Genomic DNA, 12,938 nt, shown 5'->3' with positions numbered 1-12,938 from the left:
GGAGCACTGTGGTGAGCATCAGCTTTTGGTAGGGAGGCTCCAAGGCACAGGATCCGAAGAGGATGCAGACTCAGTCAGCTCCATCATGGGCACAACCCTCCAAACCCTCGACATCTTCAAAAGGCAGCACCCATCATTAAGAACCCTCAGCACCCAGGATATGCCCCCTTTTCAGATCATCTGAAAACCTAGGCTCAACATTCTTCCCCTCTGCCATCGTATTTCTGAACGTCCATGAATACTACCTCACTGCTCCCCTTTTGGGCTATTTATTTTAGTTCTTATTGTAACTTCTAGTAATCTTCTATGCCTGCACTGTACTGCTGCCACAAAGACACATTTCATGACTAATGTCAGTGACAGTAAACCGTTCTGACTGTAAAGAGCCTTTTGCCCATGTGCTCACTCCCTGCTCTGCTCAAATCAGCCCGATCTGCAGCGGTTTACCAAATTAACCCCGCCTCGAGGCAGAAAAATAAATTGAGAGGCAGAGAGTAGTTATATTAAACAGTCAGTTTTATTCCCTCGGTAGGAGATGCCATGGGGTGGGAGGGGAGGGGAGGCTGAGGGGGTTTTGGTTCTAATTACACAGGTCGGACAGCAAGCACAGGGGGTTTGGAGGGGTGGGAGGATGGGTATGGGTGGGAGGAGGGGCAACAAAATCACAACAATACAAACCTACACAAACCATCGATCATCTGGAGAAGGGCTGACCCCTGGTGTCCCAGGGAGACAAGGGGGGGGGGGGGCTGGGAAGGCTTAGGACAGTGCACGCACCTATCCCAGAGATTGAGGGAACCTGGTGTCCCAAGGGTGGAACGGGTACGGTGAGGTGAGGAGGTGCACACTTACGTCCCAGAGAGGGTGGAGATGAGGGGGACCAACCACTGGAGTTGCCCAGAGATCCCCGGTGGTGGGAAAGGTTGGGGAGAAGATCTCCCTGGAGACTGCACGGAGCAACATTCTCATGTCACTGCTCGGGAGAGCTGTCACTGACACGGAGTGGGCCAAGGTACTATGCTGCAGGTTGGAGACTCACCGTGCAGAGGGTGGTGGGTGGGAGAGAGGGAAATGGTCTCTGCCTGTCTTTCCAAAGTGGTACACCCCAGGACTGGGGTGAGAGAGGCTGAGAGATTGGAGAGTTGGGGGAGGGAGAGGCTGGCTCCTCTCGGTCCTGATCCTACGTGCACCCTGAAGCTCCAGCACAAGGAGTTGCACCAAACCAGCCCGAGATCCGTGTTACCCGAGTGTCCTAGCACAGGCCTTGGGAAGAGTCAAACGCAGACCGTACAGGGTCACGCACTGGTTAAACGGAGACTACGGTGGGTTGTGCACCAGTCAAACACAGGCTGCTGTCCAATGCAGGTTGCTGTGTGTTTCAAGCTGTTCAACACAGGTTGCACGATGGTCGACCGCAGGGTAGGGGGATCGTGCCTGGTTCTGTGGCGAGTCCAAACACAGGCCTCTGATGGTCGGGGAGGTGGCTCCACCCACTCGAAGCTGCACTGAGGGTGAGTCTGTGGCCTATTCCAGGGTGTTGGGGAGGATGCCAGAGAGGAGTGGAGGGGGAGTAGCAGAAGTTCCCGCTGAGCCGGGGCCCTTAGTGCAAGCCGAAGACAAGGTTACTCATGGTCTCGAGGTCTGCTTGGCTAAAACATCACATCACAGCTGAGCCTGGGGGTGAAGATCATGGATCCAGGAGTGGGACGGGTCAGGGTAGTGCCAAATCGGGACATGGTCTGTCCAACGAGCCTGAACTCAGGCTGATGGTGGGGGCATAATCACTGAGTGACTGAGGGAGGGGGAACAGGGTCAGCTCTGAAACAGAGTGAGGGAGCACTCGTCGGGGCACAGCGGTAGGAAGGGAAGCAGGCAAAGAGACTTCAACAGAACAATTCATGGTTGGTGGCAGGGGACAGGTACAATGGAGGGAGGCAAGTATGGGATTGGGGAGGGATCTGTATGTGACGGGGAGGTGGGGGGGAACGAGGTCCGTGTAGGAATCTTGAGCAGCCCATGTAATATTGAGTCAGTGGTCTGTCCATGTACGTGTAAGAAAAGGGGGTCTGTGTGTAATTTGGGATCAGGAGTTTCACTGCGAATCAGGGCAGCAAATTGGGGGTCAGGGTTCTCATCTTGAACCAGGAACATGAAGTGGGGTTAGGTTCCCGTCTCACCGCGACACACTGCAGCTTCCAACAACATTCTGGCCGGATGTGGGGGGGGACACAGCAGGGATGAGATGGAGTGGGTTGTGGAGGGTTCCGAGGTAAGAAGTCCAAGGTCTCTCCCATCTGGATGTTGTTCCTCCAACGGGGCGAAAGGGAGAGGGGAGATCAGAGGGAGATGTGGGCAGAGGGGTCTCAGTAGTAAGTCTCTCTCTCCACCCAGCCTGTGGAACACAAGGGCAGAGGCAGCATTTAGTTGAAGGGATTCATATGGTCCAGCAAGCAGCCTACCTGTACATTCCTAGTCCCGAGTATACACCACCCCATAGAACAAACCCAGCGTTCAACGCACATATCTGTGATTCAGACAGCCAACACCAGATCCCACTGCTCCAGGATGACGTAGGGAGCATAAATACCCCACACAGAAACAGATATACACCACCCCACACAGAAAAGCACACACACACACTCACACAGACCCCCCGCTGGGGACAGGTCTCACCTACTCAAAACATAGGCACACTCGTGCTGGCATACATCCTCACCTCCTGGGTTCCTGCGGAGAATGAGCTTTCGGATTTCGTCGTACACAAAGATCAGGAAGCTGTATGGGAATGCGCAGAACCACCAGTTGGGTCTGTAGTTGAGGAGAGGGAGGGCAGAGAAAACATTAGGTTGAGCAGTGAGAGAAAGCTCCCCCCCAGCCCTGCCTCAGTACCTCAGCAAATGCAGCATCTGCAAAAAGATGCTTCGAAGAGCTGCGTCTGAAGCAACGTGCATCAGGACCTATTTTGGCTGGATGGAACTCAACACAATTGAAGAAATCTCTGCCCAGTTGTCACCAACGTATAACCTGCCACAGCAAGGGTCCCAACAAACTCGACCACTGTTACACCACAGCTAGGAATGTCTACTATCCCATTTTGGGAAATCTGATCACTGAGCTGCCCTCCTTCTCCCTGCATACAGGCAGAGGATGAAGAGCAAGGTTCCAGAAATAGGGACAACAAATGTAGCAGGAGGCTGAGGAAGAGTGATGGGATTGCTTTGAATTGGTGGACTCGGCCATGTGCAAGGACTCAGAGGATTCAAACAAACTCACCATGCTTGTCACAGACTTTATGAAAAAACAGTTGTAGACAAGTGTGTCCCCACAAAATTATTCACTCTTCCCTAACCAGAAGCCCTGGATGTATCATGAAATCTGCAATCTGCTGACGGCCAGATAAGTGGCATTCGGGTCTGGCAACCAAGCTAAATACAAGAGATCCAGGTATGATCTCCAGAAGCCACCTTATGTGCAAAGTGGCAATTCCGGACTAAACCTGTATTACCAAAGGAGGCTTGACAGCTTTTGGCAGGACTTGAACACTATCACTTCCTGCAGAGTGAAACCAAGTGGCATCGGTGACAAGGCTTCACTCCCAGATGAGCTCAATGCCTTTTACGCTCGCTTTGACCACCACAACGTGGAGGCACCTTTGCAAACTTCCACAGCCCCCAGTGACCCTGTGATTTCAGTATCTGAGGCCGATGTAAGAGCATTCTTCAGGCAGGTGCGCTCATGGAAACCATCCGGCCTAGAAAGGGCACCTGGCCAAGTACCAAAGGCCTGATCAATTGGCTGGAATGTTCACTGAGATCTCTATCCTCTTGCTTTGGCATTCTGGGGTACCTACCTGCTTCAAGCAGGCTTCGATTATACCAGTGCCCAAGAAGAACATGGTAATCTGCCTCAATAACTAAGGTCCAGTAGCACTTACATCTACTGTGATGAAGTGTTTTGAGATGTTGGTGATGAAACAAATCAACTCCTGCCTGAGAAGCGATCTGAATCTGCTTCAATTTGCCTACTGTCACAGCAGATGCCATTTCATTGCCTCTTCACTCAATCCTGGAACAACTGGACAGCAAAGATGCACACCTCAGAATGCTTGTCATTGACTACAGCTCAGCATTAAATACTATCATCCCCTCAAAACTAATCAATGAGTTGCAACACCTCCGCTTTAATATCTCCTTGTGCAACTAGATCCTTGATTTCCTCAGAAATGAATAGTCAATGTTTAAGGTACTGAAGAAGGATCAGCCCATAGGAGTGAGATTGAAAATCTGGTGGAGTGGTGCTAAAGCACAATGCTATAACCTCTCCCACAATGTCAGCAAGACCAGGGAGCTGATTATTGACCTCAGGAGGAGGAAACCAGAGGTCCATGAGCCAGTTTTTATCAGAGGATTAGAAGTGGAGAGTGTCAGCAACTTTAAATTCCTTGGTGTTACTATTTCAGAGGATCTGTTCTGGGTCCAGCAGGTTATGTGCCTTACAAAGAAAGCACAGCAACACCTCTACTTTCTTAGAAGATTGCAAAGATTTGGCAAGTCATCTAAAACTCTCATAATTTTCTATGGATGTGAGGTGGAGAGTATATTGACCAGTTGTATCACGGCCTGATATGGAAACACCAATGCCTTTGAATGGAAAAGTAAAGTAGTGGATATGGCCCAGTACATCTCGGGTAAAGCCCTCACCACCACTGAGCACATCTACATGGAGCATTGTCACGTAGCATCCATCATTCAGGACCCCCACCATCCAGACCACGCTCTCTTCTCTCTGCTGCCATCAGGAAGAAGATATAAGAGCCACAGGACCAATACTACCAGATCCAGGAACAGTTATTACCCCCTCAAAAATCAGACTGTAGACCCGGAGGGGATCACTTCACTCACTCCGTTACTTACGTAACTATTCCCACTGAACTGGACTCACTCTAAAGGAGTCTTAAATATCCCTAAAGTGTCAGCTTGTCAATATTCATTGCTTATTTATTTGTTAGTATTTTTATTATTATACTTTACTTTTTGCTCTATTTTTTATATTTGCACCTTTTGTTTTTTAGTACATTGGTTGTTGTCTGTCCTGCAGGGCTTGATCCTTCACTGATTCTATCGTGATTCTTGTATTAGCTGTGATTGCCCACAAGAAGAGGAATCTCAGAGTTGTATATGGTGACATATGTACTTTGAACTTTAGGCACAGAACAAGTGGAGCGGTGTTTGCAGAGCTAGGCAGTCACCATGCAGTGCAGGGTAGGATCGATAAGCACAGGGGATGTGTGCAGAGGTTGTCCTAAGTGGGACCCTGTGCCTCTGTGCCATACTCCAGACCATTTCGGCCAACTTTAGCAAAGGGGCTTCAGAATTCAGGTCCACTGCTAGTTGATAAGGTGTTTAAGAAGACACATGGTGAACTGGCTTTCATTAGTTGGGGAATTGATTTTAAGAGCCACGTCGTAATCTTGCAGTTCTGTAAAACTCTGGTTAGACCACACCTGGAGCATTGTGTTCAGTTAAGGAAAGATATTGAAGCTTTAGAATGCAGAGGAAATTTATCAGGATGCTGCCCAGATTAGAGAACGTGTCTTATCAGGAAAAGTTGAGTGAGTTTAGGCTTTTCTCTTGGAGGATGAGGCATCTTGATAGAGTTGCATAAGATTACGAGAGGCATAGATAGCCAGCCAGCTCCTTTTTCCCAGGGCCAATATCTGAGGCCATCAGGGAGTGGAGGAAAGTTTAGGGGGGTGGAGGTTGTTAGAGATAGGCTTTTTTTAAAAAAACACCGAGAGTGGTAAGTGGCTGAAATGCTCTCCCAGTAGAAACTGACACATCAAGAACATTTAAGAGGCACAAGGATGTAGGGAAATGGAGGGTTATCGGCTGTGTAGGAGGGGAGAGTTAGCAGGTTGTGACCGGGTTAACAGGTTGGCACTGTGATGTACCCTTCTATGATCTATGTTCTAACCCAACTCCCCCCGGACCAAATTGCACTTCATTGACAGACAGACAGAAACTGTAGACACTCAGGAAGCCTCCGTGGCTCTAGGCACAGCTACTGACCACACTCAAGCTGAGAGAGACAGAAGGGCAGAATGTGTGGAGTTAGCATGCCCACTCTCACCGCAGGGCAGCGTGATCTAGAGGGCATCACAGCCAGCATGGAGAAATCGGACTGAAGGGCCACCTGCTTTCTATTGCCTCTGGGGGCTGGATGACCAGGTGTAGAAACCTGACCATTGGTGCTCCGTTCCTCCATCCGGAGAGGCAAGGAGACCTCAGTTCGATATCTGTCCCGGGCACTGTCCTGAGAGAGTTCATACTCTAACGTTGATACAAATCTGCACACACACCATCCATGTCTTTGCACCCGCCCACCCCAAAGTTCACCTTCACCCCAAACTGGATAAAACGCACCCCCCGACCATCCACCTCCCTACATTGTCCCCACCCTAAGTCTGCGCTGGGGAATGATCAGGGATGGCAGGATAGGGAAGGGGAAGGAGAAGCTTAAGGCCCCAGCACCTACTTGAGGGGATACATCCGCAGGGCGACGTCCATGCCGGGACAGTAAGAGAGGAAGGCCGCCAGTGCTGTCTCCTCGAAAAGGCCAAAGATCAGGATCTTATTCCTGCCGGGAGCAGAACACGAGTGAGGGAGGGGGAGGAAAGTGGATGGATCTCTTTACCCACACCCTCTCTCAAACCCCTCCTCATCCCCAGGTCTCCATATCCCCCCCCCCCCCCACTCCACCCACCCCATCACTTCTGCAAACCCAACCAACACCCTCACTCTCCTCATCCCACACCCCTCCCTATCTCCTAACCCCTCATTCAACCACAAGCCCGCTCCTTCTCCTGAATCTCTCCCCTCCCACACCCCCACATATCTGCTTTTCCATCCCCTTGTTCACCCCTGCCCCCTCATTCATACCCTACAACTTCACATCTCCCACCCACAACAACCTCATCTCACCTCCTCTCTACTTCCCCTCATCTCTCCCAGTCTTCCATCTCCTCATTCACCCCATCGGTCTCTTCACTCACTCCAAACACCCATCTCCTACCCCTCCCCCTCCCTTTCCTCATCCCTCTCCCATCTCCCCACCCTGCTCTCATCATCCTACCACTCGTTGTTTCCCTACCCCCTGCCCTGACCTCACACACCCCCACAAGCCCATTTCCGCATCCTGGGGCACTCCTTTACTCATACCAACCCCCACCCACAAATCATCTCACTCACCCCTTCCTTCACACCAGCCCACCAAATCACCTGACTGCCTTTCCTGCATTCGTCTCCGCCTATCCTCTCCCCACTTCGCACCCTCTCACCCCCCAAATTCTCCTCTCCTTTCAGCCACCCTGCAACCCCATTCTTGACCCCCTCCTCTCACAGCACTCCATCCTTCCTCTCCGCCCCTCCATCAGCGCGGTGCTCCCTCATCACTGCCTCTCCCATGGCGCCCCTTCCTCACAGCCCCTCAGTGCATCACTCTCTATGCAGCAGGGGGGAGTTTCCCAGATTGCTGGTGACTCACCTCATTCCCTGCTGGAAGATGGAGTTCCTCCTGGTCTTACAGATCAACAGGTCAGCCCACTGCACCACCACAATGCTGACGAAGAAAGCCGTGTGGCAAGTAAACTCCACAATCTTACGCTGCTCATATGTCTGCACGTGACAAGCCCATGGCAGGGAGGGGCAGAAGGGGGATGCAGAGGGAGGGCGAGAATAAACAGACAAAGAGCATAAATAAGTTTAGGAAGGGTCACTCCGCATTGTCCCATCTTACCCTTCAGGGTCAGACACAAAATGAAGCTCCCTCTACACCATCCCATCACACACTCCCAGGGTCAGACACAGAGTGAAGCTCCCTCTACACCATCCCATCACACACTCCCAGGGTCAGACACAGAGTGAAGCTCCCTCTACACCATCCCATCACACACTCCCAGGGTCAGATAGAGAGTGAAGCTCCCTCTACACCATCCCATCACACACTCCCAGGGTCAGATAGAGAATGAAGCTCCCTCTACACCATCCCATCACACACTCCCAGGGTCAGACACAGAGTGAAGCTCCCTCTACACCATCCCATCACACACTCCCAGGGTCAGATAGAGAGTGAAGCTCCCTCTACACCATCCCATCACACACTCCCAGGGTCAGACACAGAGTGAAGCTCCCTCTACACCATCCCATCACACACTCCCAAGGTCAGATAGAGAGTGAAGCTCCCTCTACACCATCCCATCACACACTCCCAGGGTCAGACACAGAGTGAAGCTCTCTCCACACCGTCCCATCACACACTCCCAGGGTCAGATAGAGAGTGAAGCTCCCTCTACACCATCCCATCACACACTCCCAGGGTCAGATAGAGAGTGAAGCTCCCTCTACACCATCCCATCACACACTCCCAGGGTCAGACACAGAGTGAAGCTCCCTCTACACCATCCCATCACACACTCCCAGGGTCAGACACAGAGTGAATCTCCCTCCACACCGTCCCATCATACACTCCCAGGGTCAGATAGAGAGTGAAGCTCCCTCTACACCATCCCATCACACACTCCCAGGGTCAGATAGAGAGTGAAGCTCCCTCTACACCATCCCATCACACACTCCCAGGGTCAGATAGAGAGTGAAGCTCCCTCTACACCATCCCATCACACACTCCCGGGGTCAGGTACGGAATTAAGTTTCGCTCGACTGTCCAATTACAGATTTCTGGGGTCAAACACAGTGCGTCTCCCTCCACACCATCCCATCACATAGACCCAGGGCAGGGGCATTACTGCGGGCTCCCAGCTGTGGGGCGGTGTTGGGGTTGGGGGAGTCAGAGTTCCTACCCACCCACTGCTGTCCGTAACTGTCCTCCAGGTCATTGACATTCCTGTCGTCCCAGTGCAGTCGAATCCCCATCAGGTTTTTTGGGAGGAAGCCGTTCTCTGCCAGGATAACAAAGTATGAAAAGAAACCTCCGAGGGCTTGGATCATTCCTGTAGAGAGGCAAGAAAGCAAGACCATCACATCTTTCACACAGAATGCACCCCCTGAATATAGTTCCCACGCTGCATCCTAGACCATCTCTCCACCTTGACCCTCACTCTGAGCTACAGACCCAAAAGGGGCAAAGAACTACCTTTTCCAAATGGGGAACAAGACAGGGAGACTATAGGACCATTAGGGGTAGGAGCAGACGTATGCCAATTAGCCCATTAAGTCCGACCTGCCATTCCATCTTTTATTTTCCCTCTCAACCCCATTCTCCCGCCTTCTCCCCATAAACTTTGATACCCTTACCATTCAAGAAATGATCAACCACCACTTTAAAAATGACTTGGCCTCCACAGCCATCTGTGGAAATAAGTTCCACAGATTTTCCACCCTAAAGAAATCCCTCCTCATTTCTGTTCTAAAGTGATGTCCTTCTATTCTGAGGCTGTGCCTTCTGGTGCTAGATTCCCCCACTATACAAAACATCTTCTTCACATCCACTCAATCTAGGCCTTTCAATATTCAATTTGTTTCAATGACATAGCCACCCCCCCCATCCCCATTTTTCTAAACTTCAACAACTACAGGTCCACAGCCATCAAACACTCCTGACGTATTAATTATTTCATCCCTGAAATCATTCTTGTGAACCTCCTCTGGACCCTCTCTAATGCCAGAACTTTCTTTCTGGGTATAAGCTGCTCATAATACTCCAAGTATGGTCTGACCAGTGCCTTATAAATCCTCACCATTACATCATGTTTTTATATTCTGGTCCTCTTGAATTCTTGAATGGTGAATATTGTATTTACAATCCTCATCACCGAATTCGCTCCCATTTTAGAAAATAGTCTATACCTTTATTCCTTTAATCAAGGTGTACGACCGTACACTTCCCGACACTGTATTCCATCTGCCACTTCTCTGCCCTTTTTCCTAATCTATCTGCCCTTCTGCATAATCCCTACTTCTTCTGTATTACCTACACCGCCCACCCACCTATCTTTGTATCATCCACAATCCTACTCACAAAGCCATCAACTCTATCATCCAGATCATTAACGTATAATATCAGAAGGTGTGGATCCAACACAGACCCCTGCAGAACAGCAATAGTCACCAGCAGCCAACCAGAAATGCCCCCCCTATTCCAACTCTTTATCTTCTGCCAGTCAGCCAATCTATCCATGCTAGTATCTTTCCTGTAATAGCATAGTCTCCCACCTTGTTTAACAGCCTCATGTGCAACATGTTGTCAAAGGCCTTCTGAAAATTCAAATAAACAACATCCACTGACTCTCCTTTGTCAAGCCTGCCAGTTATTTGCTCAAAAAACTCCACTAGGTTTGTCAGGCAAGACTTCCCCTTAAGGAATCCATACTGACTTCAGCTTATTTTATCATGTGCATCCAATTACTTCAAAACCTCATCTTTAGTAATGGATATCTTGCCAAACACTGAAGTCATGCTAACTGGCCTATAATTTCCTGTCTTCTGCCACCATCCAAGACTGAAGTGACATTTGCAATTTTTCAGTCCTCCAGAACAATTCCAGAATCTAATGATTCTTGTAAGATCACTCACACACCTCCATAATCTCTTCAAATACCTTGTTCAGAACCCTGGGATGTAGTTTATCTGGTTCAGGTGAATTATATAGCTTCAAACTTTCAGCTTCCCAAGCATCTTCCCCTTAGTAATAGCAACTACACTCATAAACATCCAGCATACTACTAGTGTCTTCTAAAATGAAGACTGATGCAAAATACTTAGTAGTACATTCGACATTTCTCTGTCCCCAATTACTACCTCTCTAGTTCATTTTCCATCAATCTGATGTCCACTCTTAGCTTTTTTTTAATGCTTTATACATCTGAAAAAATCTTTTGGTATCCTCTATTGTTGGCTAGCTTACCGTCATATATCATCTTTTCTCTAGTTGATTTTTTTTAGTTGACTTCTATTGTTTTCTTAAAAGGTTCCCGATCCTCTAGCTTCCCACTAATATTTGCTGAATCATACACCCACTTCTTTGCTTTTATGCTTTGATTTTCCTTGTCAGCCACAGCTGCCTCATCCTCCCTGTAGAATACCTCTTCTTTATGAGATATCTAACCTGCACTTTCCAAATTGCCCCCATAAACACCAGGCATTACCGTTCTGCCATCATCCCTGCTAGTGTTCCCTTTCAATAAACTATGACCAGCTCCTCTCTCATGCCTCTGTAGCTACCTTTACTGAACTGTGATACTGATACTTCTCTCTCTCCTTTGCACTGATTCATTGTAATCACTCTCTCTTTCCCTCTAGTCATTCACCGTCACCTCTCTGTCCCCTTCCAGCAGCCCAAATCTTTCCACATTCTGGCTCCCTACGTACCGATCTGTCCATAGGCAATGCTGATCAGCCTCTCGTTCACCAGCTTGTCCATCCGAGGATTTCGGGGCTGACGCTTCATGATGTCACTCTCAGCTGCTTCATAGGCCAATGAGATGGCAGGTACCTACAGACCATCCCAGGAAGCTCATAGTTATCCACAGGCCAAGAATCCAAAATGTAGCAATCTCCCTCCTCATCGTCCCTCCCTCCAGCACAAAGCTCCCATTCTTCGCCATCCCTCCTGCATTCCCTCCCACCACCACACCCACAGTCCCCCCCACTAGCTGCCCCTCCTGCAGCACACCTCCCTCACCACTCCTCTACATCACACTTCCTGCACTCCCTCCTTTGCCACCCCTCCCGCAGCACTCCCTCCTCATTGCCCCTCTTGTAGCGCTCCCTCCTCACCACCCCTCCCGAATCGCTCCCCTTCTTGCCGCCTCTCCCAAAGTGCTCCTTCCTCACTGCCCCCCTCCAATAATTGTCCCTCCCCATTACCCTTCCTTGCCCACCCCCATCACCACCGCCCATCCCACAGTGTGACACTCCCCTCTTGCCACCCCATTCCCCCCACACTGACCATGTCGGTTCCCAGGTCAATGCACAGGATGGTGATGGTGCCCAGTGGCAGAGGGATGTTGGCCATGATAAACAGCAGGAAGGGTGTGATCTCGGGGATGTTGCTGGTCAAGGTGTAGGCAATGGATTTCTTCAGGTTGTCAAAGATCAGCCGTCCTGTGTGAGGGGGGGAAAGAGAGCGAGAGGGCAGCAGCCAATTAGTAAGGACTGTCCACTCCTCCACATGGTCTCCCTCCTCCTACTGCCCCAGGCCCTACCTCCCTCACTCACTCTGCATGGACACAGCTCAGAACATCACGAAATTCAGCACCCCCACCCCTGTGGACTTTGTCTACACTTCATAAACACGAGATTTTGCAGGTGTCGAAAATACTGAGCCGGACACATAAAATGTGAGGAAATCAGCAATCAGGCAGCATCTATGGAGGGGAATAAAATTTAGATTTCGGGCCAGGACATCAGTACTTCTGAAGAATCCTGACGAAGGGTCTTGGCCGAAAACATCAACTGTTTATTCCCCTCCATAGATGCTGCCCGACACTGAGCTCGTCATATTCTGTGTATCCACATTTCTCGCTGCCTCGGTAAAGCAGCCAACACAATCAAAGACTCCACTCTCCCCAGACATTGTTCCTTCTGCCCTCTCCCATCAGGCAGAAGATACAAAATCTGAAACGCATCAGACTCAGCTTCTATCCCGCTGCTAAAAATATTGAACAGTCCCCCAGAGGCTCTTGGACCTCACAATCTATCTCAGTAAGATCTTGCAGCTGACTGTCTAACTACACTGCACTTTCTCTGCAGCTATTATAATTTATTCTGCATTCTGTTATTGTTTTCCCTTGTTCTACCTCAATGCACTGTCTAATGATCCGATCTGTATGAACAATATGCAAGCTTTTCGCTGTATCTTGGTACTTGTGAATAATAATAAACCAATTCCAACTCCCTCCATACCATTCCTCCCTCCTCGTCCCG

At 49.8% G+C, this 12,938-nt stretch overlaps 1 protein-coding gene across 1 annotated transcript in view; it reads right to left on the bottom strand.

The window, feature by feature from the left end:
• Window positions 1–1,959: 1,959 nt before the first annotated feature.
• Window positions 1,960–12,938, bottom strand: part of LOC132393192 (sodium/potassium-transporting ATPase subunit alpha-3) — a 51,410-nt gene continuing 40,431 nt past the window's right edge. Inside the window, exons 17-23 of the mRNA XM_059968132.1 lie at window positions 11,962–12,116; window positions 11,382–11,505; window positions 8,859–9,004; window positions 7,543–7,673; window positions 6,535–6,636; window positions 2,717–2,808; window positions 1,960–2,392 (exon numbers count right to left, since the gene is read on the bottom strand). Of these exons, the coding sequence (XP_059824115.1) occupies window positions 2,364–2,392; window positions 2,717–2,808; window positions 6,535–6,636; window positions 7,543–7,673; window positions 8,859–9,004; window positions 11,382–11,505; window positions 11,962–12,116 (779 nt within the window). The 3' untranslated portion in view covers window positions 1,960–2,363. The remainder of the gene's footprint in view (window positions 2,393–2,716; window positions 2,809–6,534; window positions 6,637–7,542; window positions 7,674–8,858; window positions 9,005–11,381; window positions 11,506–11,961; window positions 12,117–12,938) is intronic.

This window comes from Hypanus sabinus, chromosome 1 (assembly GCF_030144855.1).
Source record: "Hypanus sabinus isolate sHypSab1 chromosome 1, sHypSab1.hap1, whole genome shotgun sequence".
In the NCBI taxonomy this organism is placed as follows: domain Eukaryota; kingdom Metazoa; phylum Chordata; class Chondrichthyes; order Myliobatiformes; family Dasyatidae; genus Hypanus; species Hypanus sabinus.
The sequence above is the reverse complement of the archived record's forward strand: the minus strand, read 5'-3'. Positions and strand labels throughout refer to the sequence as shown.